The 27106-nt window shown below is 44.5% G+C and overlaps 1 protein-coding gene across 1 annotated transcript in view; it reads right to left on the bottom strand.

Moving 5' to 3' along the window:
• LOC118623815 (phospholipid-transporting ATPase IB-like) overlaps positions 1–27106 on the bottom strand; it is a 230623-nt gene that overhangs the window by 129925 nt on the left and 73592 nt on the right. The window contains exons 5-9 of the mRNA XM_036251559.1: positions 21586–21708; positions 19521–19599; positions 3415–3476; positions 2815–2871; positions 1773–1880 (exon numbers count right to left, since the gene is read on the bottom strand). Coding sequence (XP_036107452.1) covers positions 1773–1880; positions 2815–2871; positions 3415–3476; positions 19521–19599; positions 21586–21708 — 429 coding nt within the window. The remainder of the gene's footprint in view (positions 1–1772; positions 1881–2814; positions 2872–3414; positions 3477–19520; positions 19600–21585; positions 21709–27106) is intronic.

The following is a 27106-nucleotide window of genomic DNA, read 5'->3' as shown; positions in this document are numbered from 1 at the left end:
GAGATCATCATTATTGTAAATACTTCTCTTGACTTGCTTTCTGGGGACAACCCCCACTGCTTGAACATATACCTGATTCCTTAGTGTGTAAAGTCTCTTTGCTGGGAAATGCGTGTTTTGCTGCACAACCATCTCCTCAATACACTCAGTGCTCTGCAGTGTCCTCTGTCACTCGGATTTGGAAAAAGCTTGTTCCTTACAGAAAGCAAAGGTGCATCAGGCACACAGAGCCCATTCCATCCGCCCTGCTCAGCACCACACGCAGAGGAGGCCCGGGCACCCTGGGGTACATCCGCTGACTGATTTACCGCGTGAAAGGGGTGAGCGTGCCACCTCTGGATCATCTCACGTGACACGGCCCTGGACATGCACCTGGGCTGGGTGGGCCCAGGAGTTCGGGCTCATTTCTGCAGAGTCAGTGAGGCACAGACGACAGCAGCCAGGTGCGCCCAGCATAGGTCTGCCCCTAAAACCTTTCTCTCGGATCAGGGACACCAGTGGATACAGAGGAAGCCCCTGACCCACTGTCCCTTTCTTCCCGTCCCTGGCCCTGTCCCGCAGCACCAGCATCCTCATGCAAATGTGGGGGCAACCCAGTGCCAACCCCGACGGGCCAGTGCACAGCCTTTGCATACAGCACCCCACGGGCCCGGGGGTGTCCACATGGGCCTGGGCCTGGGGATAGAACCAGGCAGGCCTGAGAACTGGGCTTTGGCTGCTTAGGAAGGAAACTCAGGGTCCTAGAGAACCAGGGAAGGGACTAGAAGTGGGGTGCTGGTCTGGCCTGGAGGGGCAGGCCTTGCAGAGCTTCATGCGTAAGCTGGGGATGTTTAGACATAGGATTGTCAAGCTCCTCTCCAGACCAGACACTAGGATGCTGAGATTCAGTCTGCCATTGTCGCTGGCTCAACCTCAAACACCGGACGATAAAAATATAAAGAAAAGATGAAAAAAATTCAAACAAGTCTAAAAATCTCCAGTTTCAGCCTCTCTAGTTCAAGAGATGAACAATGAGATATTCTAATTAATTGATGATGTGGTTAACAGAGTTATTAGGTTTATCTTTCTAATTATTGACTAATCAGAGTACAAATATACACTTAACATCAAAACTACAATCAACACATTCATTGGACTATGAGCGACTCCAAACATCTCCAGTTTTCTAAGAGCCAAGAGCTGCACCCCCACATCAGAACTGCGTGTGATACACACAGAACTCATTATGGAAATGTGGACACGCTGGGTAGGCAGGGCATTTAGGTTGACAGTGGTCACAACAGTTAAAATTTCAGATGCCATTTCTGTGGACTGGACAACCTCTTCCAGGTACTCTGCTTTGGTCTACAGTCGTCCCTCGCCACTTCGCACTTCGACCTTTGTGGCTTCACTCTATCGCGGTTTTTCCAAATATATTCATTAAAAAGTTGATTGAGACAGTGAAAATGATACAGCGCATGCTCGGTTGTCTGGGTCAATTATATACCCCTGTACTACAATTACAATTTAAAATTACTGTGCGTGTGGACTGTAGGCCTATGTATTTGAGCACCCCAGGAATCCTTCAACACCAGGTGCAACCGCTAGAGTCTGGAACGGATTAACCATGATAAACGAGGGATGACTGTATTTCCCTCCTGGTACATTTTGATGGCGGGAGGCAACACCAGCTTCTCCTGCAGTCCACAGTTGTCACGAGACACGGAAAGGCCACACACACAGCATCACTGTCACCGGACACGGGAAGTCCACTCACAGTTAGCAGCACTGACCTGTCCTTTCATATCTGGAGCAATAGGAATGGTGGGCCAGATGGTTGAGTAGACGCCGAAAAACACCAGCCAGATCAGCATGCTTCCCCAGACCGCCAGGTGACTGAACTGCAGGAGAGAACACACGCTCAGGCAGGCCAGCAGCTGGCAGGGGACAGCCACCGGCTCCACCAGCTGCACACTCTGTGTCCACGCTTTCTTTCTTTTTTTAAAACATATTATTTTTTATTAAAAAATATTTTTTCTTTATTGATTTCAGAGAGAGAGAAGGGAGAGGGAGAAACAGAAACATCGCTGAGATCATTGATTGGCCGCCTCCTGCACGCCCCCACTGAGGATCAGGCCTACAACCTGGGCACGTGCCCTGACCGGGAATCGAGCCGGTGACCTTTTGGTGCATGGGTCGATGCTCAACCACTGAGCCACACTGGCCAGGCCTGTTCTATGTTTTTTAAATAAGATAATGCAGCCCGGCCAGTGTGGCTCAGTGGTTGAGCATCAACCCATGCACCAAGAGGTCACCGGCTCGATTCCCGGTCAGGGCACATGCCCAGGTTGTGGGCCAAATCCCTAGTGGGAGGCCTGCAGGGGGCGGCCAATCAATGATTTCTCTCAGCGATGTTTCTATTTCTCTCTCCCCCTCTCTAAAATCAATAAAGAAAATAATAATAATAATAATAAATACATAGAACAAAGTCTGGAAGGCCATATAGCAAAGTGACCTGTATCCTGGTGACAAAGTTATGGAAATTAAAAATTCTCTTTTTTGCCTGTATTTTGTGTCTTTTAAAAAACAACGTGCATATCCATTTGAAATGAGATGATTGTTATAGCTTAGAGCTGTCGTAAGTACCAACTAATGAATCATCAGAAAACTCTGGATTGTAAATTTGCCCTGATAAAGATCAAACCACAGTTTTCACATGCAAACTGTAAAATCGAATGGCTGGGTACTGCTTATTGTTTGTCCAAAGCTTAAAAACCTATCATACCAGGAAAAACACCCACAGCAAATACAGAAATAATTGTAGAGGAAACTTACTTTAGTCCAAGCTGTAGTCTCCAAACCAGCTTTCAGACAAACAGTGACAACCACATACTGTGAAAAGAAAGAGGCGTTTGGGGAACAGTTCTGATTATCCGTAGCGAGTTACCGGCCAGGAGACCTCCCAAGTATCCCCTCCAGCGGCCGCTCCTCCAAGGCAGCTGGACTGGGCCAGTGCCATGTAGCGGCCGGGTCTCCAGGGGCCCGTTTTAGAGAATGCAGGCAGGTCTACTTCAAGAAAAACCCTCATTTTAGTGATTGCTTTCTTACAAGTAATAGTTACTTTTGCTCTTTACTTAACTTGGAAAACTTGGGAGAAATCACCTTCTTTAGTGCCCCCAGGTAGAAGGGGAATGGTCTTGGAAGAATGGGGAAATCTGTTCTCACCTGTGCGGAAATCTTGACTCTGCCTAAACCTCATCAAAAAAATGAGGTAAGCATTTCACAACCATTCTGAGCTTTAAGGAGTCTAAAATATACAGTTTAAAGATCTGAAATAAATGCTATCGAGGAAGGCCTTATAGTAAAAGGGTTTTGAGAGGCATAACCCACACCTGTGCTATTTAAGAATGGTTCAGTACTCAGAAATAAACTTACCGTGTAAACAATATTTCCAACAAATAAATAGTCTGTCGCATGACCGTTGGCCAACACAGTATCTGGAAAACAAAGAGGTTACTACTAACCTCTGGTGCAGAGCCCCACACTCAGAATGTAAAAGCAAAACTTCAGAAACATCAAAACGTAAAGGAATTTTGAAAACTACACCTGTGATTCTGAATTATTTTCATTGTGCATTTTCTCCAAATGAAGCAAACAAAATGGGTTTCTGACCAACCAGCCACACACTTGATCTGCACTGAAATGTACAGTTTTATAAAAGTTAAAATCTCCCTTTATTGGGTTAAAAATAGGAATAGAATAAGGACACATTAATCTGCCTTATTAATGCCAGTGTTAGACCTTTTCCAAGGGTTCATTTTCTATTCATCTTTAGTTTCTGCTAAAGTGGAATTATAGGCCAATTAAAAAAGAAAACTACATGAATACAAAACCAGCTCGAAGAATTTGGGAGGATATTGTCTTGTTCACACATGCGACTCCATGACCTTCTGCATCTATAGATTGAGGGAATGTAAACAATTGGATGAGAGGCATTTAGAAAATACATGTAGGGGTCTGAAGCTTTAATTTCCTATCTTTTCTACCTGCTGCTTTTTAAGGATGCCTATTACCGTGTATGTACCAATCATGAGGGCAGAACTCTAATAGAACTGTCTAATTCACGTCAGTTCGTCTGCTGTAAAAGTGCTGGTTTTTGTCCCGAGGGGGTCAAAGCTCATTTTCAGGTCAGGAATGGTTTCTTTGGATGATACAGCCGATCTCCTCTTATTCTCTCTTATGCTCAAATTCAGACCTGTAGCCTACAGGCCAAGGACATAGGGGGTTTGTGTTTAAATTTCCAATGCGGTAGCTGCTACAGGCACACCTAACTGGCCTTGGGGGTTACCCATTTGTTTGTTGAAGAATCCTACTACAGAATCAAACTCTGCTTAGTTTTCTAAAACACCGTAACAATCAAGTCTCATCACAGTAGAATCTGGTAATCCTGGAGCCCTGGATCTAGCCCCAGGGTACGCCCTTTCCCCTGATTCTAGACAAGGAGATTCACCATGAGTGACATCATGGCTGTAGCAGGGACAGACCTAACCTGAGAGACTGCAGCTGGGGAACATAAGGGTTGTCCTAGGAGAACAGAGAGAGAGAGAGAGAGAGAGAGAGAGAGAGAGAGAGAGAGAGAGAGAGATGTGGCCACAGACTTTAAAAGGAATAACCTCAAAGCTTAGGGAGAGGAGGTGGTGAAGAGAGACTAGAAATTTAGGCAGGCTTTCATTCAAAGGGAAGGAAGAGAAAAGTTCAAAAAATAAGGAAAAGGCTGAATTAACCCCAAGAAGGTAACAAGTTGATGCATTAGCAAATAGCTATTCAGAACTGTGGGGTTCACTTTTCAGTCACGGGCCCTCAGATTATTTTAATAATAGATGTGACATTTCTAAAGGCAGGCCTCAATAAAGAAGCACTTGAGATTAGACAAGAGGCCATTTATTTGATTTTAACATAGATGATAGCCTCGGAAGAGGTAATATTATTATTTCTTTGTACAACAAACATTTATTTGAAGTCTGCTTTATGACAGGTACTGTTACGGGAGCTGGGGAGACAAGGTCCCGGTCTTCATGTAGCTCACTCTGCAGCGAGAGAGCCAGGACATGAACACAACTAGATACAAGACCAAGTGTCAGGTGCAGTAAGTGCTGTAACAAAATGTGGGGTAGGGTCAAGGGACAGACTGTGACAGAGGCTGTTCTCTCAGATAGGAAGCTCAGAAAACATCTTTTTGAGAAGGTAACATTTGAGCAGGTCTGAGTAGCACGAAGGGGTGAGTTAAGTGACTACCTAGGGGAGAGCATTCCAAGCAGAGAGAAATCGCCAACAGTCTGAATACAGACACATGGATGGGCTCAAAGACCATCACAGAGACCAGCTGGGCTGCCGACACTAGAGGATGCTCAGGCAGACGGGGCAAATGAACGTAGGCGACGGCAAGGAGTTGGGCTTTCATTGTTCATTGAGATGGGAGACCAAGGAGGATCCTGAGCAGACAGTAAATGGGTGCAAGTGACGCACTTAAAGGAACAGTCAGCTTTTATAGAGAACAGGTCTTGGACTAGCTGCCAAGCTGGAGCAACAAGAACGACAATGCCAGTGTGGGGGTGACTCTGCCCAGGAGGGTGACTCTGGTGGTGTGTAGAGCTGTGTCCAAAGTGGTAGCCACCGGCTGCTGTAGTTGTTTATATTTAAATTAATTAAAATAAAAAACTCAATTCTGCCAGCAGTGGGAAAGGAGGAGGAGAAAGAGGAGTTATTGTTTCATGTGCATAGAGTTTCAGTCCAGGGTGATGAAAAAGTCCTGAATATATACCGGTGATGGAGGCACAGTATTTTAAACATGATGAAAACTCGGAACTGTACACTTCAAATGAGTCATAGAACTGACCACAACACTCTTGCTCTTGGAATAAAATAGGAGTGATGTGGTTTTAGATTCGGCAATGGTTTCTTAGCATGACACTAAAAGTGCAGTGAAAAAAGAAAAAAAGAGATAAATAGGACTTCATTAAAATGAAACTTTTATACTTCAAATGATACCATCAGGAAAATGGAAAGACAACCAGCAGAATGGAGAAAATATTTTCAAATATTTATCTGATAAGGAAATTGTATCCAGAACATTATATATATAACTCTTACAACTCAACAAAAAGACAAATAATTTTAAAATGGGCAAAGCATCTGAATAGATATTTTTCCAAAGATTAAAAATATGGCTAACAAGTGCATGAAGAAATGTTCAATATCTTTAACCATCAAGGAAATACAAAATTAAAGCCACAATGAGATAGCACTTGACACCCATTAGGTTGGTTAAAATAAAAAAGATACTAACAAGAGGCGGCAAGGATGTGTGAAATTATGACCCCCGTACACTGCTGGTGGGAAAATGAAAGGATGCGCCCTGGAAAACCATCTGGCAGCTCCTCACGAGGCTGTTTTATCACCACAAACCCCAGCAATTCCACTCCTACGTACGTGCCCAAGAGAAGTAAAAACAGATGAATGAAACATACAAAAACTTGCACATGAATGTTCATAGCAGCATTACTCACAATAGCCAAATGCCATCAATGATTGAATGGATGCAACCTGATACATACACACAATAGACTATCATCGAGCAACAGGAAGACATGAAGTACTAATCCATGTACATACAACATGAATGAACTTTGAAAATCCTATGCCAGGTGAAGGAAGGCACTCACAAAAGGCCGTATATTGTGAGATTTTACTTGGATGAGCTGTTCAGAATAGTCTATAGACAGACAGTAGATTAGTGGTTGTCAGGAGTTGGGGTATATTTGGGGAGAAATGAGGAGTAACTGCTTATAGGTATGGGCATATGGGCTTTCTTTTGGGGTTGATTAAGGTCACAGCTGCATAACTATGTGAATATATTATAAACTATAGATTTGTACACTTTCAAGTGGGAACTGTATGGTATGTAAATTATATATCACTAAAGCTGTTATGAAAAGTACCTGGTTCCTCAGTCACACTTAGCCACATTTCAAATGCTCAGTAGCCACAACAGGCTACTAATTACTACATTAGACAGCACACACACAGACATCGCCATCATCACAGAAAGTTCTATTGGACATTGCAGCTCAGAGGGGCTACGTTGGAGGTAGATCAAAGTGATAGAAATTGGCACACATTTTGAAGGCAGAGATGATAGGTTTTCTTTATGATTTGAATGTGGGGTGGAAAAGAATATAAAGAATGCAGGATGAGTTCAAGGTGTTTGGCCTGAGAAAGTAGGTGGTAAATAGTGGTATCATTCACTAGAGATGGGTCCGGTCATATTAATACAGGAATACTAATTAAAACAGTAGCACATGGAAAGTTGGTACCAAGTGCTCCATACTGTAAATTCACAGTACAAGAACAGACGGCAGGGAAGCGTGATGCTGCCAAGAAAGGATATTTAGAAAAATGAGGTGGAGAGAAGGAGCTGGGTTAGTAGGCAAAACACCAGCAGAGTGGGAGAGTTTGCTTCATTGCTGCTCTCTCTGCCATTATTCGATTTTTAATCATTTTAGGTTCCGAGTCTCAGTTTCCACATCTATCCAATGAGGGTTTTATGTCAGACACAGATGATGATGACTGAAGTATCACTAAGGATCCTGAAAGAACAGAGAGAACATTTTCAGGTTCTAAGGTCCACGTTCTTAGTTGCCAAATTAGCCTCACATATTTAACAGTAGAAACTTGAGTTTCAGATCGTCCTCCTGTTTGGTTTAGCTTAGGATATATTTCCTAGTCTCAGTCTCATCCTGTGTGTTCACGAACGGGGGGAACGGGCCCTTTAACTGAGAAGGGCAGTGATCCGAGGTCCCTCAGTTCTACCTGCAGAAGCTCTACTGGAGTCCAGAGAAAACTGATCAGACGCAAGAGTGGGAAGGGGTAGGAGACTCAGTTGAAATCAAAGTGTACGATTATGGTGTGACTTTTTGACTTTCCTTTTAATACTAATATTTCCAATGTTAGTTGATCCATGTACTAAAAGAAATGAAATATACAAAGCATTTGTCTAATATGGAGGGCTTAGAATGTGTTTCATATTTTCTGAATATACATGTAATAAACAGAAAATTGCTAGACGTCATAAGAAATTCTACGTTTAAAATAGATAACATGTTGTTCACTATATGACAGGTACTGTTATAAACACTTTACATAAAGTATGTAAAGTATTAGTAGTATATTTTCTAATATATGTCATACTCTAATATATAACACTAGTATGTAAATTAATATATATAGTACTGTAGTATATAACATTAATATATGCAATACTCCTTTAATATGCTAATAACTATATGAAATGGTATTATTACCTGCATATTTCAGATGCAGAAATTGGTGCGGCGAAGAGAAGTTAAATAACATGCCAAAGGTCACACAGTAAGAAACTGTAAACTTGGTAAATAAGTGATTGTTTTCACTAACCAAGTTGGAAAAATGGACTCCGAAGAATTAAGACAACTCCAAGGGGAAAAATAATTAGAGTAAGAAGTTCTACTTTGGGCTACCAGCACCTCATGGGAAGGCGTTCTAGGAATTAAGGTGGCCAGAAACTGAGATTCACACGGCAGAAAGTCTGTGCCCCACGAGGAAATACACACAGCGCACGAGTCTGAGGAGCAGCGGCCACTTCTTGAGACCAGAACTTCTATTCCGAGTTGGTAGGAAGGGGGCTTCATTAGTCCAGAGTTTCTCAACCTCCTTGGCAATGCTGACGATTTTCTAGATAATTCTTTATTGTCGGGACACCGTCCTATGCATCGTAGGGTGTCGGCATCCCTAACCTCTACCCACGAGGTGCCAGTAGTAGCCACCCCCTAGCGTGAGGACCCAAAATGTCTCCAGACATGGTCGCCTTTCCTAGGGGCAAAATTGCCCTGACTGACAAGCACAGCATTGGAAGGGAGAGAAAGAGGGTCTGACATAAGCACAGAAAACGCACTCAGAAGCAAGCATGTCCAGTGTACGACGGGAACCCCCTCCCTCTGCTCAGCCTGAGGAGGAGAGAATGTGGCGGGGCCTGGTCACACGATCAGCAGACAGTGATGCCACTCACGACACGTGGTGGCCTTTAAGAGGGGCAAACTCTTTGATTACCTACGGGATGGAGAGCTCGCTGAGGAAGAGCATGTCCCATGGAGAGCCCCAAGATCACTGACCGCTTTGTGGGCAGCTTGGCATGGACAGAAGAACAGACGGGGAGACCTGAGGGCATTTCCCAACCACAGCTTCTCGCTGTATACTGCGTTCACCTCTAACACGTCATGATAGTAAACAAAGGCTCCTCACGTTACATAGAATGTTTACACTTGAGGGCCTCTGACTGCACTTAAGGTCACTGCTAGCGAAGACTGGACTGACCTAACTTTTGAGTTCATTATTTCAGAAGGATAACTCACCATTACATTTTAGTTTTCTGCTTAGGAAAGAGTACCTCCTGCCCCCATCAAACTAGTACCATCTGGAAATAATTTATTCCTTGGAGGAGCAACTCCCAGACCAACTTGAGGTTCTGGGACCTGCCCCTGAAAGACAGCGTCTTCGAAACAAGTCACAAGTTAGCCCTCTGCACCCTGGCGGGAAAATTCCCAGGGCATGGATTGTTCGCTCACAGGTTATATTTCAAATGTTTTAGAGGCAACTCCCTGTGGGCATCGTTCCTTGTGAAAACTTGCCAATAGCATACCCCTGACGGAGAGATCAGAGTCCGACGAAACCATTTGTGGATGGAGGCATTACTACACTACAGCTTGCTGGGGCCCCAGCTGGAAAGGCCTCTCCCGCTGTCCAGGCTCCCCTGAAGGTGGTTGCTGCCAAGTTATTTCTTCCCGCTTTGCTGACTCTGAGCAATACTGTGGTGATTCCAGTACTCTCGTCAGGAAAACGTCTTTCCGGTCATTTAGCTGGTTACATTTTAGTCAGATATTAAAAAATCTCAAGTGATTTTTTAAATTATTATTTTTTTATAATAATTTTATTACAGATATTTCTCCTTTTTTTCCCTATTGACACCCTCTGCCCCATACCCCCCCCTTCCCGTCCCCAGCTTTGTCGTCCGTGTCCATCGGTTATACGTATATGCATATAAGTTCTGTGGTCTATCTCTTCCCACCCCCACCACCCCCTCTTCTGAGGGTTGTCAGTCTGTACCCTACTAGAGAAAATAACCCCAAAACCAAAGTGAGTAGTCAGGTTCTCCAAGCCAGCCTCAGAACATTATTCAACCCCATCGGTGTACCCTTAGTAAGAACATTACTTCAGACCAAGCCGCACGGGGTGGGGCAGATGGGTATTTGGGAGGGGAAAGGACAATTCAGGCAAAAAAAGAAATCCGCCTGCATGGAGGCCTGGAGGTGGACGCCAGTCTGCCTCCTACCAGCCCCAGTGAAACAGTGAGCAGCCAGGTGGGCTGGGGCTGAGGTGCCAGACAGGTGAGGTCAGCAGGGGCCAAGCCCTGCATGGCTCTGAGAAGGTCCCTATAAAAGAGATCCATCAAAAGCACTTGTGGAGACCTGTGATCTCACAAACCTTTGTTTTCTTAGGTTCACCAGCCTGACCAAACCCATCATTAGCACACAAAGGCTCCCAGCAAGAGGAGAGGTAAGAAGGAGTAACCCGCCCCCTTGTATCGGAACAGCTGGCATGTAACCGAACAACCTGAGATCAGTGTTTTGCAAATCCAGGATCAGATTCACCCCATGAGGGCTGAAATGAGAGAGGAGGGCGTTACCCACAGCCCGTGCTTGTTCTTAGGGGCCCATGTAATGCTCTGGCTTCAGGATCCACGGCCTCACAGCAGTGGTTAAGCCTGTTCTCCCAGACTTAGATTACTGGCAAAACCTGGCTGGATCCCGGACCAACAGAATGCAGGGTTAGCCAACTGCACTTTGGAAACACAGTCACTAAAACAGACTCTTGTGGACAATGGGGACCAAACCACAGGGCCCTCTACATCAGCAGCCACCATCTACAATGCTGCCTGCAAAACCTCTCTGAAAATAATTGTGGGAAAACCCACAGTTTGTAAGAAAAGTATGTCTCATTTTCCTAACAGACAGAATGATCAAGGAACTTCCTTCAGAATATTCCAAAGGCCGAGGCCGATGACATTTTATAAAGATGCCATTTCAATTAAATGCTCATTAAAACCATGACATCATTACCCAGCTAAACCACAAAAATCTACTCAGAAACGGCTCTTGACAAAAAAGCAAAATTTGAAGACAACATTATAGCACAGCGCAGTACGGCCGGAGAGGGCCGGATTTAATAATCAAGAAAACAGATGGGGTGAATTTATAGGTGTATTTTGAGTGTAGTGAGAACCCACGGAACACATGAATTAAAGTGACAGGCGTCTCGCTCACATGTGACTCAGCAGGGAGAATTAGGGTGGAGGTGGAGGCACATGCCAAGAACTGGGTTTGGACAGCAGCTGCGAGTTTCTCCTGCGTTCCCTCTCCTGCCCTCTGCTTGGGGACCTTTCAGAGCAGCCCCCGTTCCAGAATATTCTTGGGGTTGCCTCGCTCGACCTCCCTCGCTGGGCCTTTTGAGACTCCCGAGGTTCAGAGAAGGTATGATGCCAACCGGCCACTCCTGGATTAACCTCAGAGTGAAAATGCGTCCCAAGTTTCACATAACAAATTCACAAACACGCTTTCGGAACTCATTCTGCTCAGATGCCCCCGCTGCCCAGACCATCACCCAAACGGGGCTTTCTGCTCCCAACACCATGTTTTCATGAAGAGAAAATTTATTTTTTCCTTTCTCTGTAAAGAGCAGTAAAAAAATATTGGAAAGAGTCTATAAAAGGTAGAGTTTATTCAAGTGTTAGTGATTATAATTACATTTATAACCAACGTAGGGTTAAGTTCCTGGTTATATAAAGTCTTTTGCTGGATTTTCTCTTCTCTATGGCTATTTTTGATGAATATGAAACTCAAATTTCAATATTTTTCTTTTTTCACTTTTGTTTACTAAAAATAGACTTTTACAAGGAAGCGAAAAGGATGGAAAGTGCGCTCGATTGCCAATGTCAAACAGCTACGTCGGGAGGCCTCAGACTCTGCTTCTTCTACGGAGCCCCGCGAAATGACAACCGCAGGCCCTGGCACCTCGTGGGGGCCCCACATCCCTCGTGGCCACTCAGCAGTGGTGGACCTCTTCCTGCCAGAGATGGTTAAGGACACGCCACCCTGCCCTTGGTTCTCTCCCCTCACAGGGCTACAGCTGAGGGGACACTCATGCACCAAGGGATGTCCCGGTGTACTGAAATGGACTCAGGTTTGTTTTACTCAGGAGACACTTGTCATGAAGGAAACGTGTATGCTTACAGATCCCTAGAAGCAGGGGGCACAGGACGTCATGCAGGGCCTCAGGGGAAGCACCAGGGTCAGTCCAGGAGGTGGAGGGGAGCAGGGAGAACATGGCCCAGAGCCTTTATGGAGTTTTTATGGGCAGGAACAGACAATCAGGGTAGTGTGCTGTGTTAGTTTAGGATTGAATAGTTTAAATAATTTCGGCAGGTTCTGGGTTTAGGGCCGGCCCTAGTTATCTGGGCCCTGCCCCAGGATCTAGGTGGGGGATACCGGCTTGCTGCTGGGGGATCTGATGAAAGGAGACAGTGGGGGGTGGGCTCCCGGCTGCTCGCCTTGTATCTTGCAGGGAAGTCATCTGTTCTCTCTAGGAATGTGCTGGCCTTGGGAAGGTCAGTCTCTCCAGGGTTAAGGCCCCAAACGTCAGAGCATCAAAAATATGGAAAATAAGAAAATATGGTCACCACACCTATGAACACAGTCCTCCATTCTGTGGTAACATGAGTAAGAAATAAGCCTTTACAGGGCAAAGCCCCCCGAGGTTTGGGGATTGCTTGTTGTAGCAGCGACTCCCACCCTGGTTACGACTTCCAGATCCAACTTCCCGATGGCGTTCTGAGGGTGAAATCTGGGAACTCTCTCACACTTCCGACAACTCTGCACCAGACCCAACTGTTTAAAATGCAGGCAATGTAGAGTTGATTAGAAGAGCCACTGAAACATAAGACGTAGTTAACTAAATGGAAATAATGGCCCTTCCAGCCAGTCTGTTTCCAAACAACAGCGCTGCCGAGGTGTGGGCAGGACACCGCCGGAGCCGCTTCTACCCGTCCATTGTGTTTAAAACAAACCAACACAGAAAAAAAAAAATTGGAATTTGGAAACCTGGTCTTATTTCAAGTGTATTCTACTAGTTATTTAGATTTATAAGCTGTGGTTTCATTTGCATAAATCGAAAAGCTCCTCGAGTGTCCTGTCCTGCTGGATTTTAGGGAGCAAGTCCCGCTCACTTCAAGGACACGCGGCAGGTTCGGGGACGTCCTCCGGCCCGGCCCCTCAGCGGGCCCCTCCGGATGGCAGGGTACGTGGCGTTGTTGTTCCCCTTTCTTTCCCATTTAGCGTTTAATGTTCTTCTCTGGATCTTTATTTACTTTCAATCTTTCAAAATCTGTGCACAGAATGGTCAGTGACTTTTAAAGGGGAACAAAATATCTACTGATTGTTTCACGTATCTGATTTTAAAATATTGTATTTTGTTGGCAAACTCGGTGACCATGGCAGCCCGGTCTTTTGAAGGGTTCAGGACATGCCACACTTGGGTAGATTGGGGAAGTATTAATTAATGCCACACTGAGTTCTTTCTACTCGACCTCCAAAACAGCCTCTCGGCCCGTCACCTCTCCCGTCGCCGCTGTCCGTCCACTAGACCAGCAACAGCCAACCGCCTGGCGCCAGCGATCACCCTCCTCACTGCGGCTGCATTAAAGTAAGTCCCAGACATGGCTCTCTGCTTATACTCTCTCAATGGCTTCCATTAAACTGATACGACAAAGACTCCCAAGTCCCCAATGCCTGGGAAGGTCTGACCTCCTTGTCATCCCCGGATGGTCTGAGTCTCACCATGCTGCTCCCCATCCTCCACCCACATATGCCTCCTGCACTTGGAGTCACGCTCCCCCAGGCTCTCCCCCAACCTTCTCTCTCTGCTCTTCGCCTGGCTCACTCCTCCTCATCCTCCAGCTCTGCTGTCACCTCCTCGAGGAAGAAAGCCTTAGAACCAAATGGGACCAGGTTAGCTTTCCTTGGAATGCATCCACTTGACCTTGACATTCCTCTCGTGATATTTCTCGGTCAATCTTGCCTTCCCCAGGTGTGAGAACCGTGTGGGCAGGGAGCGTACCTGTCATGCACACTACTGCGCACCCAGACACCAGGGCGGGCCTGGCAGGAAGAACATGCTCATGGTCTTCTTTTCAGTGAATGAATAACTGAGTTTAAGAAGGTGCAATCTCAGCGAACAACAGAGGCCTCGCTCCAATTGTACTGAATGTGAAACAGTGAAAATCATCAGGATTTACACGATATACAGTAGCCAGATTTATAGTAATCAGCATAGGGCACACACAGTCCAAGCTATAATGACCCAGTAATGCCACAGAGAGCAGTATGGTATGTTTCACTTCATACACGTGCATTATGATTTCAGCTTATAAAACACGCCTAATCTTACAGTAGCACATTTCTTAAAAACTATAAAATAGATTGCTCCCCAAATTAAGACCTTGTTGCTTAATCAGTGCTAATACAGTAAGTACCCGTATGGTATTTTTACTTCTGAAAGCAGGTGGGAATGATGCCCAGGGTGTGGACTGTAAGCAACGGAAATTTTTTTTTTTAGGAATTATTTTTTTCCTGCTGGTAAGTATTCAGTAGTCTCTTTCCCATCACCTCCCCCTTAAATTTCAAGAAAATTCTGAAAGTTCCTTTTTTTTTTTTTTTTTTAAATGAAAACTGATTTAATTTTTTTTTTTTTGCCAGTAACCACATTCCGCTTCGAGGAGGGTTGCTCAAAATGCAGACTGAATGCTGCAGTGGAAAACCCGAGTGCGGCCTGGAAACAAGGCTGCTGCTGAATTTCGGTGCCGGCAAAGGTGACATCTCTGGGTTTAAACTGATTCCTTTGCACATCAAAGGGTGGGAGCTGCAGGCAGGCCATGGGAGGAACCGTCGAGTTGTGATGGTTGGAAGAAGTCTGATTTATTGAATTGCTTGAGTGGAAAAATTTATTTTGAAACTTGAAATGAATCATCACAAACTCCATCAGGAAAGGAGGGCTTTGTAAAGGCTATCCAAAACCATGCAAAAATAAGCAAAGTTCTTGGAAGCTTTCTAAGGAATGAACAACGTACCCACACCTTCTCAAACGTATTTCTCCCCAGCAATTATGTGCCCAAGTGAACAGCACCGACATGTACCTAAGACTCTCCATGGACAGTGAAGAGAGAACCTCTGGTAATTTCCACCTTTGTGACATCACCCACAATGAAATGAAGCCATGCTAGGGACCTTGGCCCTGAGTCAAGCAAAACTCCTTTAGGCTCTGGGTTTGGGCAAGTGTCTGAGGGACAGCTTCAGGCAGAATCTGGGGGTAAAGAGAGGCCTGAAGGCGACCCTCTGTTAGATCAGGATTCCCCCATGCTTTGAGAGCACCCCAGGTTGTCTGAAATTGGTGCCATGCCCCCATGCTTCTTTGGGGGTGGGGTGAACACATCCTTCCAACGGCAATTCTAAGTGTAACAAGAACTCATGTATATTTAGGGCAGCAAATCAGCACACATAAACAAGAAATCCAATCAGTTGCCATATCCCAGTCTTCTCAAACTTGCAAGCCTTCTTGATTTCCAGCACGGACTGCCCCATCCCCCGCAATAACCCCGGCTCTCTTGCCAATCTTACGTGTGCAAACTCCACCACGTAACTCGGACTTTAAACCCTTCACTGAGGAAACACCCTCACCTGGCTTTTAGTGATCTTGTCGTCACCCAACTTCTTCGCCCCCTTTTCCAGCCACTGGCCCTCACCCTGCACCCCTCCGCACTATGCCATAGCTCTCTTGACAAGGGGTGCTGCTGCTGACCCCAGAGGGGACGCTGGGAGTGTGCGGACACATGTCTGGTTTACAGTTGTTCAAGGGCAGGAAAGAGGGAGTGGAGGGTGCCAATGGCATGTACTGTCCCGGCCGGGAGGCTCAGTGTCCGGAAAGGCTCACGAGATGCTGAGTAAAGTCCAGGGTCCAGGTCCCCCCACTGGAGAGACAGTGGGCCCCTAAACGAGATGGGTTTGAACTATGTGGGTTTAGTTACATGCGAATTTTTTTCAATAAATACTATAAATGTATCTTCTCTTCCTTATGATTTTTTAAATTCCATTCTTTTCTCTAGTTTATTATACGAATACAGTGCATAATACATATAACCTACAAAATAGGTGTTAATGGACTTTATGTTATCGCTCGGGCTTCTGGTCAATAGCAAGCTATTTGTAGGTAAGTTTTTGGGGGGGTCAAAAGTCATACATAGCTTTTCGACTGCCCAGGGAGGAGGGGTCAGCGTCCCTAAGCCATGCTGTTCAGGGGTCACCTGCACCGCTACTGGCCTCTGCAGGTCCCTTGGCAGCGCAGGGTCCGTGTGCCTGGTGGTCCTGCCAGGGATGCTTTCTCCCCAGCTTCCCCACTCCTCCCCTGCCCCACTTCATCAACCCTGCTCCTCATCTTTCAGGAACTTAAATATCATTTGCTTGGAGAATACTCTTCTTGACCCACTAGACTAGGCTGTGTTCCTGTATTATAAGCTCTACCTGCAGTCTGTAGACACAGCAAACTGGTACTAAAACAATTATTTACATAATTCCTGACCATCACTTTGACCTTATATAAGCCCCAGAGGGCAAGACAGGCCGTGTTTCTGTCCACCGCACTTAGAGCCTGGGACATCACAGACGTGCCAAGATTCTGCTGAATGAGCAGGTTCTCAGAACACGTTTCCTCCTCAGTACAAACATGCCCATCTCCTGGATTTAACCCTCCTTCCGCTCTCCCCTGGAAGCCCTCAGACCGACTAGTATTCTTCTATCTTCCACCTTCTATCATTCATGTGATGAATTCATTTTCCCACATTGCTCTGATAACACTCTTCCTGACCTAAATCCCACATTGACTCTTCAGTTTCTAAAAAAATCAAGTCCCGGTTTCTTCCCCTCACATTCAAAGCCCTCTGCACCCCCGCTTCCAGACAGCTCCCAAACTTCACCTCTGAAGGGGGGAACCCTCACAGCTTTCCACATCTGCCCTGAAACCCCCATCTTGTCGGCTCTTCCCTCCATTCTTACACAGCTCAATCCTACCTGGCGTCCAGGCTAAGCCCAAATGTTATCTCTTCTAACAAGCCATTGATAATCCCGAATGAAAGGCATCTCGCTCTCCACCCTCTGAAATCTGATAGCATTTATCTATTTCACTTGAGATGGTTCTCTTCTACCTGGTGCTGGCATTACCCATGCGTGCACGTAATCGCCCTCATCAGACTACAGAGTCTTTGAAGGTCAGGCCCACATGGATCTATATTCCTAATACTGTCTATCACAGTATCTGGGACATGAATACAACATGAGTCAATAAGGTTAATGAGCAATGATGTAATCGTTTTTTTGCTGTGTACTAATAGTGAGAATTTAGCAATTCATTCTAAAATATTCATTCAGTTTGTTAGAGGGAGTTGACTAATGAGCAAGAATACCAATGGCCTTCCTTTGTTCTATCCCCAAAACACAATGTTTGCATGTTATTTCTTCTTAAACTATTTCACGTAATAGGTTACTGTTTACCACACAAACTGAAAAACCTCTGTGCTGAAGCCTTAATAAATATACACATACAATGGCATCAGTGATGATGATGATGATAATGATGATGATGATGATGATAGAAACATGACAAAAATCACCCTATTGGCTGACTGTCAGGCAAACTGCCAAATTTGAGGGAAGCAGATAAGGGTGGCAGAAGCTAACTTGAAATTCACTTGGTGATACATCAGGTAAATTAGTAACAGTCAGGAGTTTATCTTCTTTTAAACATAGAGCACTAGGCTTTCTATAATGAAATCTAGTGAACTATAGCAATGCTACCATAAACTATAAGCCACAGTCTCATACCACATAACCATAGCTCCAGGATTGGAAGACCATTGTCACTGCAGAATGGGGCCACACTAGTTCCTTCTGAAGCAGGTAAGTAAATGACCATCTTGTAAAACTTCTCCGAGTCTACAGACAGGTACTTTGGACTTAGAGTGTAATCATCAGGGTAGGGGTCTGGAGGCAGTACTTGTGGTCAATCCGTGCTATTTACTGTCCCTCCCTAAGTATAACAGGCTGGGCTTCAGGACAAAAGAACACTTGCCAGGGCTGTTCTAATGCTCATCAGACACACTGCTTCCCCTCATCAGTCAGTCCTGATAAAACGACAGCCGCTTCGACCACTAAATCATCAGAGCTACTAGAACAAACCATATTAAACACTGTTATAATTGTAAACCCTTCCAAAACCATTTCAAGGTAAATTAAATCCACTATGAGTAAAGATGAAGCACAGGAAAGCTTTAGCGTTAAACAAAAATGATTACACTAGAATGGCCCTTTGGGGGTGGGGCTAGAAGCAGAACTTTTTATTTTCTGATCCAGAGACTTAGGGACCCTCTAAGGAAAAGGGGGTCTGAGGAAATGGAAAGAATAGGTCATAGGGTCTAATAACGGGCAGTGAGTGCATTTTGTCTGTCAGGATTTAATAGGTTAATATCAGTGAGTGAATCCTTTCTGTTTGAAGCACAAAACACATAGACAGAGAAACAAAGAAGCTTGGAAACTTTATATTCTCTGGGTCTTTGAACAATCAAAGGCCTTGTCTAGTCAACATTTGGAGTAATTTTTCCCAGGGGAATTGTTACTATTTGAGAGGGATGAAAGAGTAGCCTTCTCAGTGATACATTTTTGTTCTCTGAGAGGAAAAGCTATGTCTCAGTAAGAGGCAACATTTTGGATGTATTGAGAAGCGTGCAAAAGCGGTCAGTGACTTTTCTCAAAACATCTAACTGAGGGAAGTCTACAACCAGTCAGGAGATAGAGTACTTAAACAAAATTTAAGAGTTTGCCTGAAAAGTGTATGTCAAGGAGAGGAGACTGTTTCAGAAAACTAGGTTAAGATTAAACGTTTACAAGATTTGAGTTACTCTGCTTGGGATTATGTATAGCTTGCAAAATGAAAGCCCAAGTAATTAGCAGAAAATTTCAAACTCACGGACAAGAGGCATCAATGTTTCATTCCAGTATAGTGCTTTCCTACATGATCCTCGACTCGAACAGTTATTAAAAATAAAGTGTAGAATTCCTAGGATTTAAACTCTCCAGGCAACTGGAAAGAAAATGGGTTTTCAGAGCCAGCGTGGATGAAACCTACAAGCTATAAACCTGAGACTAGCTCTCATTAGATTTTAGGTATGTTTTTCTTCTCAAATTTGTTCTTGTGATCTCTGGGTCTGCAGAACCGGGGGTGGGGGATTCTGCGAACCTGGCACCACAGATTGCAAAGCTACTTGCTGACAGTTGAAATCATGAAGCCGTTACCATGCTCCAGCGCTTTCATGGGAAACCAGAAGAGGATGAGGGAGTGGACCAAGGCGTTGATGCAGTGACCCCAGAAAACCTACGGGAAAACAAACCGAGGGAGTCAGGACCGGCCCACAGCTCTCGACCTCTGTGTCATCAACAAGCGCCTCCTTCTGAAGGCCACTGGCAATGTGCTGCAGCTCCAGAAGTAGCATATTATTCTTGAAGTTAAACAAAACAAAACAAAACCATTTCCTCATTTTTTACACACAAATGACTGGATGATCTCCAGATACTATTATTTAGTACAAAGACCTGAATGTATATACACATGTACTTAGACCAATATACAATCCATCCACATCTAAAAAATGAATTATGACCTGTTTTCTTTAGAACCCTAAAAAAAAAAAAGACACCAAAATTTTATAACCAAAGACACCAAAATCACCAAGAGAAAGGTTATTTGGTCACAACTGTTAATAAAGGACTGCAACTGTGTTCTTTCTGAAAGCAGTAAAAACACTTAAAATGTAAACAACATCCTTCCCATTCAACTGTTTAATTTTTAGAATTTTGCTTAATATCATGCACATTTAAAAATTCTCTTTATCCTAACACTTGAAAGGTCAAACAAAAGAATGCAAAGTGTAGTTTCTTCTAAATGACAGCTTCATAACTGCACTGCAAGCATCTTTTTAACCACTGAGATGGTAGAACTACTAAAAGCCAGATTGAATTTATTTCAAAATCTACGGATTGATCTGGGACCTGTCATAAAGATTGGTCCTAGGTAGTGGTGGGGCAACGGAACATAATGAAAAATCGTAAGATGAAGAGACTTTCCCATTTTACGTGTTTACTTTCCCCTTGATCTCTGTACTCCCCTCCAGCTCCCCAGGTCTTCCAGGTGCCTGCAAATGTCTCGGGTCATTCTCGGCTCTACTACCTCGAATGGGTCCATTCCCTACTTTGTTGGCACCTTACGCAGACTTTGCATTCAAACTCTGGACAAAACAGTTGCTTTATGTGAATAATGCAGAACAAACAGGCCACCGGCAGCTATGCCCCACTCACAGAGCACAGTGCACAGGGCTGATACAGCTGGCCGTCCCCGTCTCCCGTGTCTGGGACACACCCGCACCGACCGAATCCCTTTTCTTCTTGTCCATCTCAGACATGCCCCGAAACAAGGCAGCTCTGAAGGAAGGTTATCAGGAACACCTGGCTTAAAATGACGTCCTCGGACATCGTTCTCTTCCTGAGGACTTGGTACAACCTCCTTCCTAAGACCCCAGTGGCCACCTGAGCAAATCACATTCCCAGCCAGCATCCAGGACTGCAGCTGACCTGGCGGCGGACCTCCGTCTGGACTTCCCCGGCCCTCCTGCCAGGAGCAGGCGATGCGGGGCGTCCGCCTCTCTGCCTTTCCGCCAAGCCCGCACCTCCCTGCTGCTCTGCCGGCTCGGCCGGGCCTGGCAGGCGGGTGAGCGCCCCCAGCCTCGACTGCAGGTTCTCGGTGACACCTCACCCAGCGCCTGCTTGACTCTTGACAAGGTCGCCGGCACCTTTTGGCCCAGATGCCTTTTCTTTTCTGATTCTCCAGACTGAAGAAAAATACCTATGACTGACTTAATTTCTCTGTTCACATCTGGCCAATTTTATTCGCTAGCTAAAGTCACATTTCTTTGTAACCGATAAAACAAGCAATGGTGGCAAGGGGGCTCTGTGAGGCGGGCTCCAGCCGCCTCCGCGCAGGACTTCATGGAAGGGGGAGGGGCGCGTCTGAGGGCTGACCCTAAAGGAACTGGGGCCACACCGACGCCGAGACCCACGTGGGGAAAAAGAAAGGAGTCGACAGAGAAGCACCGAAAGAAGCACCACGTGTAGCATGGCCCCTTCCTTTCTGACCTGGCATCTCAGGTTCACTGGGTTTGCTACCCTGGGAGAGGGCCTGTCTTACCTCCCTCCGCTGTTCTCTCTAAAGCGTCAGCTCGCTCGCAGGCAGAGAACTAGAGCGGGAGGACAACATGCAGTGCTTGCCCCCTTTCTGGTGGTGATGCTGCGAGGACGTTCTGTTTACCTTTGTGTTGAAGCCTTCCGCATTCTGGGTGATTTTGTACAGCTGTGGAAACCTGAGCATGCTCTCCTGGGTGCAAGACCTCTCGAAGATGCCCAGGGTGAAGGGCGGCAGCGCGGTGAAAATCTGCGTGGAGAACAATGAGCCATTAGCAGAGGCCTTTCCGACTCACGGGGTGCAAGTGCTTCGGTCCCAGGGAATGACGGCGTCACTCCCAGCCAAGCCCAAACCTGAGCATCCGTGAGTCACTGCTCCCCAGACACCCTCCAAACAAAGAAAATAAACGGAGGACCTTTCCCAACTGTTACTTAATCAGCATAAAATGAATACATGGAACACTCAAAACAACATCCCAAACATTTGAAGAGCCAAGAGATCTGGCTAAATGAGCAGCTACCTTCCTCTGTGAAACGAGCGGCGATTTGGAACCACGCGCCCCTCGGCGCTGTGAAGTGTTGCTGTCGTGTTTTCTGGGAGTGTGGGCCGAGGCACGATTTTACAACTTCCCATCCTGACTGTACGCTCAGATTTCAGGAAGCATGATGTACTTCATTTATTCATTTGGCAGACATTTATTGGGCATGAATTATGGGCCAGAAACTGTGATAAGCCCCAGAAATAGAGATATAAAAGCAGAAGGAAAAGAAGCAGGGCCCTGCCTTCAGGAACTCCGTCTACTGCAGAGGTGGAGACGGGGCAGCTGGCAACAGGCAAATAAATAAACATACAAAGCACAGTGCACTGCAAAGTACTCATGGGGAAGAGTGGGGAAGGGGCAGGGGGGTCAAGAAAGACTTCTTGGACCAAAGAGCATCTGAACTGTGAGGCATTGTACCTGCAGGGTTTGGCAGCATGATCAGGGGTGTGGGTGAGAGGGGAGCAGAGGAAGCATTCCCACAAAACCACACCTCTCACCAAGCTTTGGTGCTTGGCACATGGCACATTTGGGGGGACAGCTGAGACATCCAGGGTGGTGGCTGGCTGAGGACTCAGTACAAGACAAGGCTGGGAAGGTGACAGAACCCCCTCCTGTGACAATGAGTTTTTGGTCAGGTGGTTCTTTCTAAGATTTTACATTTACCTGCAGTGCTCGAGAAGGGGGTGACATGAGTGTGTTTGTGTTTCGGAAAGAGAAAGCCAGATGCTGAAGAAGAGGTTTGGAATAAACATGTCATTTCAGTCCGGGAGGTACGGTAGCCCTGTGGGTCATTCTCTGTAGTTCTGGGCACATGGGTCAGAGACCTGCTGAGTCACTCACCACTTAGCGACAGCCTCAAGCCAATCCAGACCCACACATCCAGCAAGCTGTCAAGCCCACAGGACCTGGATACGGGACCTGGATGCGTGTCCCCAAGAGAACTCTGAAGGCACACCAGTTACAGGGAGCCTGGGAAGTAAGCTTCCCGCAGTCAGAAAGCCATGGGCAGCGTGGTGGCGGAACACAACAGCACCGCAGGCTCCCTCCCTCCCCCGGGAGCAGAAAGCAAAGCAGCCCCGGGGTTCCAGCACTCAACAGATTTCAAGGACAGAAAAATGGAGAGTGTGCCCTCATCCCTCACAATAGCAGAGGTTTTCTGTTCAATGATTGGAAGTGCTGGGAACAAACGTCTCAGAAGCTCTGCACAGCTTAGCACACTAGCTCGCCCTGGCTGTGTGCATGTGCAGATACTGTTAGTACTACCATCTTACTTTTCCTTTTCCCCTTTCCCTTGACTCTCTCCTTCTACTCACTTCAAATCCTCCTGACCCTTCACCACTAGGCTACTGACCCGGGAGGCCCTCTGCTTGCAGCATACCTCACACACCTATATACTGTGGAGGGGTCAATATTTGCTTTACAGAAAGAAGACATGACACACATTTTTTCTCACTGAACAATACGTCATGGGAAGCCCCCCAGTCTCCTGGGTCTGACACTGAGAAGGGTATTCCTGCTCACATAATAAGTCACAGCATGCATGTACCATGACTTTTCAACCGTGCATTCATTTTTGTTTCCAGGGCTTTGTTCTCACAAGCATTATGTAATAAACATCTAGAACATATTATACCGTTTATATTTGGTCTTCGATTTGTATGGAATGGATCCCCAGAAGTAGGGTCGCTTGGTAAAAAGCTACGAGGACTTTTAATTTTACAAAATTTTGCTTGGTTGCTTTCTAAAGAGGTTCCAGTCACTTAGTTTTCCTCCCAAAGGACAATGGTCATCTTTCCTGATTTCCTATCAGCAATGGGCGTTAAGTTAAACTTAATACTCTCTGGTCTGAAGAAGTTAGACATTAACTCTTTCTTTAAAATAATTTACATTTTGCCCTGGCCATTGTGCCTCAGCGGGTAGAGTGTTGGCCTGCGCATTAAAGGGTTGGGGGTTCGATTCCCAATAGAGGGCATGTGCCTGGGTTGCAGGTTCGATCCCTGGCCCTGGTCAGGCATGTGCGGGAGGCAACCAGTCGATGTGTCTCTCTCTCATTGATGTTTCTCTCTCCACTCAACTCTCTCTGAAAATCGATGGAAAAAATATCCTCAGGTGAGGATTAACAAAAACATTTCCATTTCCCCAACTACCAGTGATTTTGAACATGTTTCCATATATTTCTTGAACAGTTGGATTTGGAATTTTGTGACATGTCTAGTCGAGCCCCTCGTACATTTTTCCATTCATGTTTTATCACCGTTTCTGAGTTCTTTCCATATAACAGATATCGACTCTGTCTTTATGTAATAAAGTTTCATCCAAATGCACTCTTTGCTTACTGGCTTTCTTTATGGTTTCTTTTGCCATATAAAAGTTTTTCATTTTTATATGGTCAAGAATAGCCTGAGTGTTCAATTGTGGTTATGGAAGTTTTCAGGACTTTCTTCAGGATTCTCACAGTTTTATTTTTCACATTTAAGTGTGAATATATCTGGAATGTATTTACTATGTGGTTTAAGATTGAAGTCCAATTTTATTTTATTTTTCCAAATAAAGAACCAGTTGTGAGAATACAACTGAATTCAAACTTTCCTACTAAACTGAAATACCACCATTGACATTTATTAAATTCTTACCTATTATAGACCTAGGATCTAGAACTGGGATGTTGTTCTAGATTCTCTGGCTTATTTGTCTAGTTCTATGTTAATATCACATAGATTTCCATATGGTGGCTTTTATATCTTTGCTTAACAAAGATAAGTCTACCCTTATGATTGCCCTTTTGGACAATTCCATTTATACTTTAATATCATTTTATGCAACTCTCTCTCTTTCTCCCTAAAATAATCACCTATTGGGATTCTATTTGGAATCACATAAAAATTTATATACTAATTTTAGAAGAGTCGATTCTTTTATAATACTAAGTCTTCCCATACAAGAACACAGTATGTGTTTCCATTTGTTCAAATCTCATTTCATATACTTCAATACATTTTTTTCATATAGATACTCTAAATATTATTCTATGCAATGTATAATTTTAATTGCTATTTTGAAAGAATTATTACTTCCTTTGCATTTCTTTTTTAAAATATGTTTTTATTGATTTCTTAAGGAGAGAGAGAGAGGGAAGGAGAGAGAGATAGAAACATCAATGTGGGAGAGCTACATCAACTGGTTGCCTGCACACCCACCACCTGGGATGGAGCCTGCTACCTGGTCATGTGTCCTGACCAGGAATCGAACCGGGACCTCTCAGTCCATGGGACTATGGTCAATCCACTGAGCCACACTGGCCAGGCTTTCCTTTGCATTTCTAAGTGCTCAGTGCTGGAGTAAAAAAAAATAGCTATTGATTGCTAGAGTAGAAAAAAAGCTATTGATTTTTATATATTTGTTATGAATCTGGTCACCCTATCAAATTCTCTGATAAATTCATTACTGGTTTCTTTGTGTTTTCTAGATATATAATCATATATGAACATATTTACATGGCTATTTTTTGTCTACTATTTGTATAAGTACAGAAATAGTTCATCTTTTTTTTCTAATATTTTCAATAGTTATTTAATTTTCTTGGCAGTTACTAAAAATTCCAAAACAATGTTGAATTATATAGTGATGGCAAGCATCCCTGACTAATTTCTTATTTAAAATGAAATAGTTTTAGAATTTTACCCCTTACGGCAACATGCTACTGGTGTTTTATAAACAATCTGCATTATATTGTTTGGCTTCTTTCTTTCCTGTGTTGCTTAGGGTTCTTATTTTGAGAACGGTAGCTGAATTGCCTCAGACACTTGGACAGCATCTGCTGGACAGGGTCACGTTTTTTTCATGTTGTTGATACAGTGATATTTAGAATTCATTTTATTTTGAACCTCCTATAAAATGTATTTCAATTTTACTTGGTCACATATTTTATTCTTTTGAAACATTCTTGAACTCTACTTGCTGATTTTATTTAGAATTTCCATATTTATGTTTTTAAATGAGGCTGGCTAACTATATTCTTTAAGTTATACTGGTTTGATAAAATTAAATAGTATAAATTTTCTGAAATAGTTTAAAAACAAAGTTATCTCTTCACTAAAAAATTGATAAAATTTAGCTGAAAGCCATCTGATCATTGTAATTTTTGTCAATGGTGGCCTCTTTACTCCCATTCTACCCATAAAATACAATGCTGTAGAAATAGGAGATGCTAGAATAATAATGAGAATCTAATGAGACAGCACTCATTCATTATTTGGAGAGATGTAAGTGTTTAAGTCTGTTTTATGCTATTTCATCTGCTATGAGAGTTAAACTGAGAAGCAGTGATGTGCTACTTTCACTGGCTTTGGGAATCAAAGAATAAGTACAGAAGGATAAAAAGCAGGAGAAATACTGCTTGAAGGAAATGGAAGGAAGAACCCAGTGCAGAAGAGGAGTCACTAGCAAATGCCGTGGATGTCACAAACCGTCTTGCACTCGGTTTTTGTGGAGTGATTCTGGAGTTGAAAAAAAAAATTGCCAAATAGTATATTATTGTTCCAATAATAGTAAAACTGAAATACAGACTAATGTGGATTAGATAATAATACTGTATCCATGTTAAATTTTCAGATTTTGGTCATTACACTGTGGTTATGTAAGAGAATGATCTTAGCAGCCATGCAGTAAACTGTAAAGCAGTAAGGGGCATAACGTCTTCACTTACATTCAACTGCTTCAGAAATAAATGTGTTCACAGGGGTGTGTGCATGTGTGCCTGTGGGCAAACCTCCGTGTTCTCAAAAGCTTTGGTCCTCCCAGCATGACTGAGTCTGGAGGTCAATGACCTTCCCTTCTGACCCCACTTCACAGATCCTGGACATCCCTCTCCCTCTCTGACACCACTCCCTGGCAACCTACTCCAACGATTGTTCTGTGGACACCATAGCACCTTAGGGCCATTTAGCCTTGAAATTCACTTCCCTGCTGCAACATTCTCTTCTCTATAGTCTGGGGAAACAAAGCAGATACAAAATAGTCCCAGTCCTAGTGATCAGAGGTCATTGGGAGGCTTTAATGTGCATAACCATCACTAGAAAATGCAGTATCTTTGAGAAAGTCTGTTAA

This window comes from Molossus molossus, unplaced genomic scaffold, assembly GCF_014108415.1.
Source record: "Molossus molossus isolate mMolMol1 unplaced genomic scaffold, mMolMol1.p scaffold_m16_p_10, whole genome shotgun sequence".
Taxonomy (NCBI): domain Eukaryota; kingdom Metazoa; phylum Chordata; class Mammalia; order Chiroptera; family Molossidae; genus Molossus; species Molossus molossus.
This window is presented reverse-complemented; position numbering and strand designations above follow the sequence as displayed.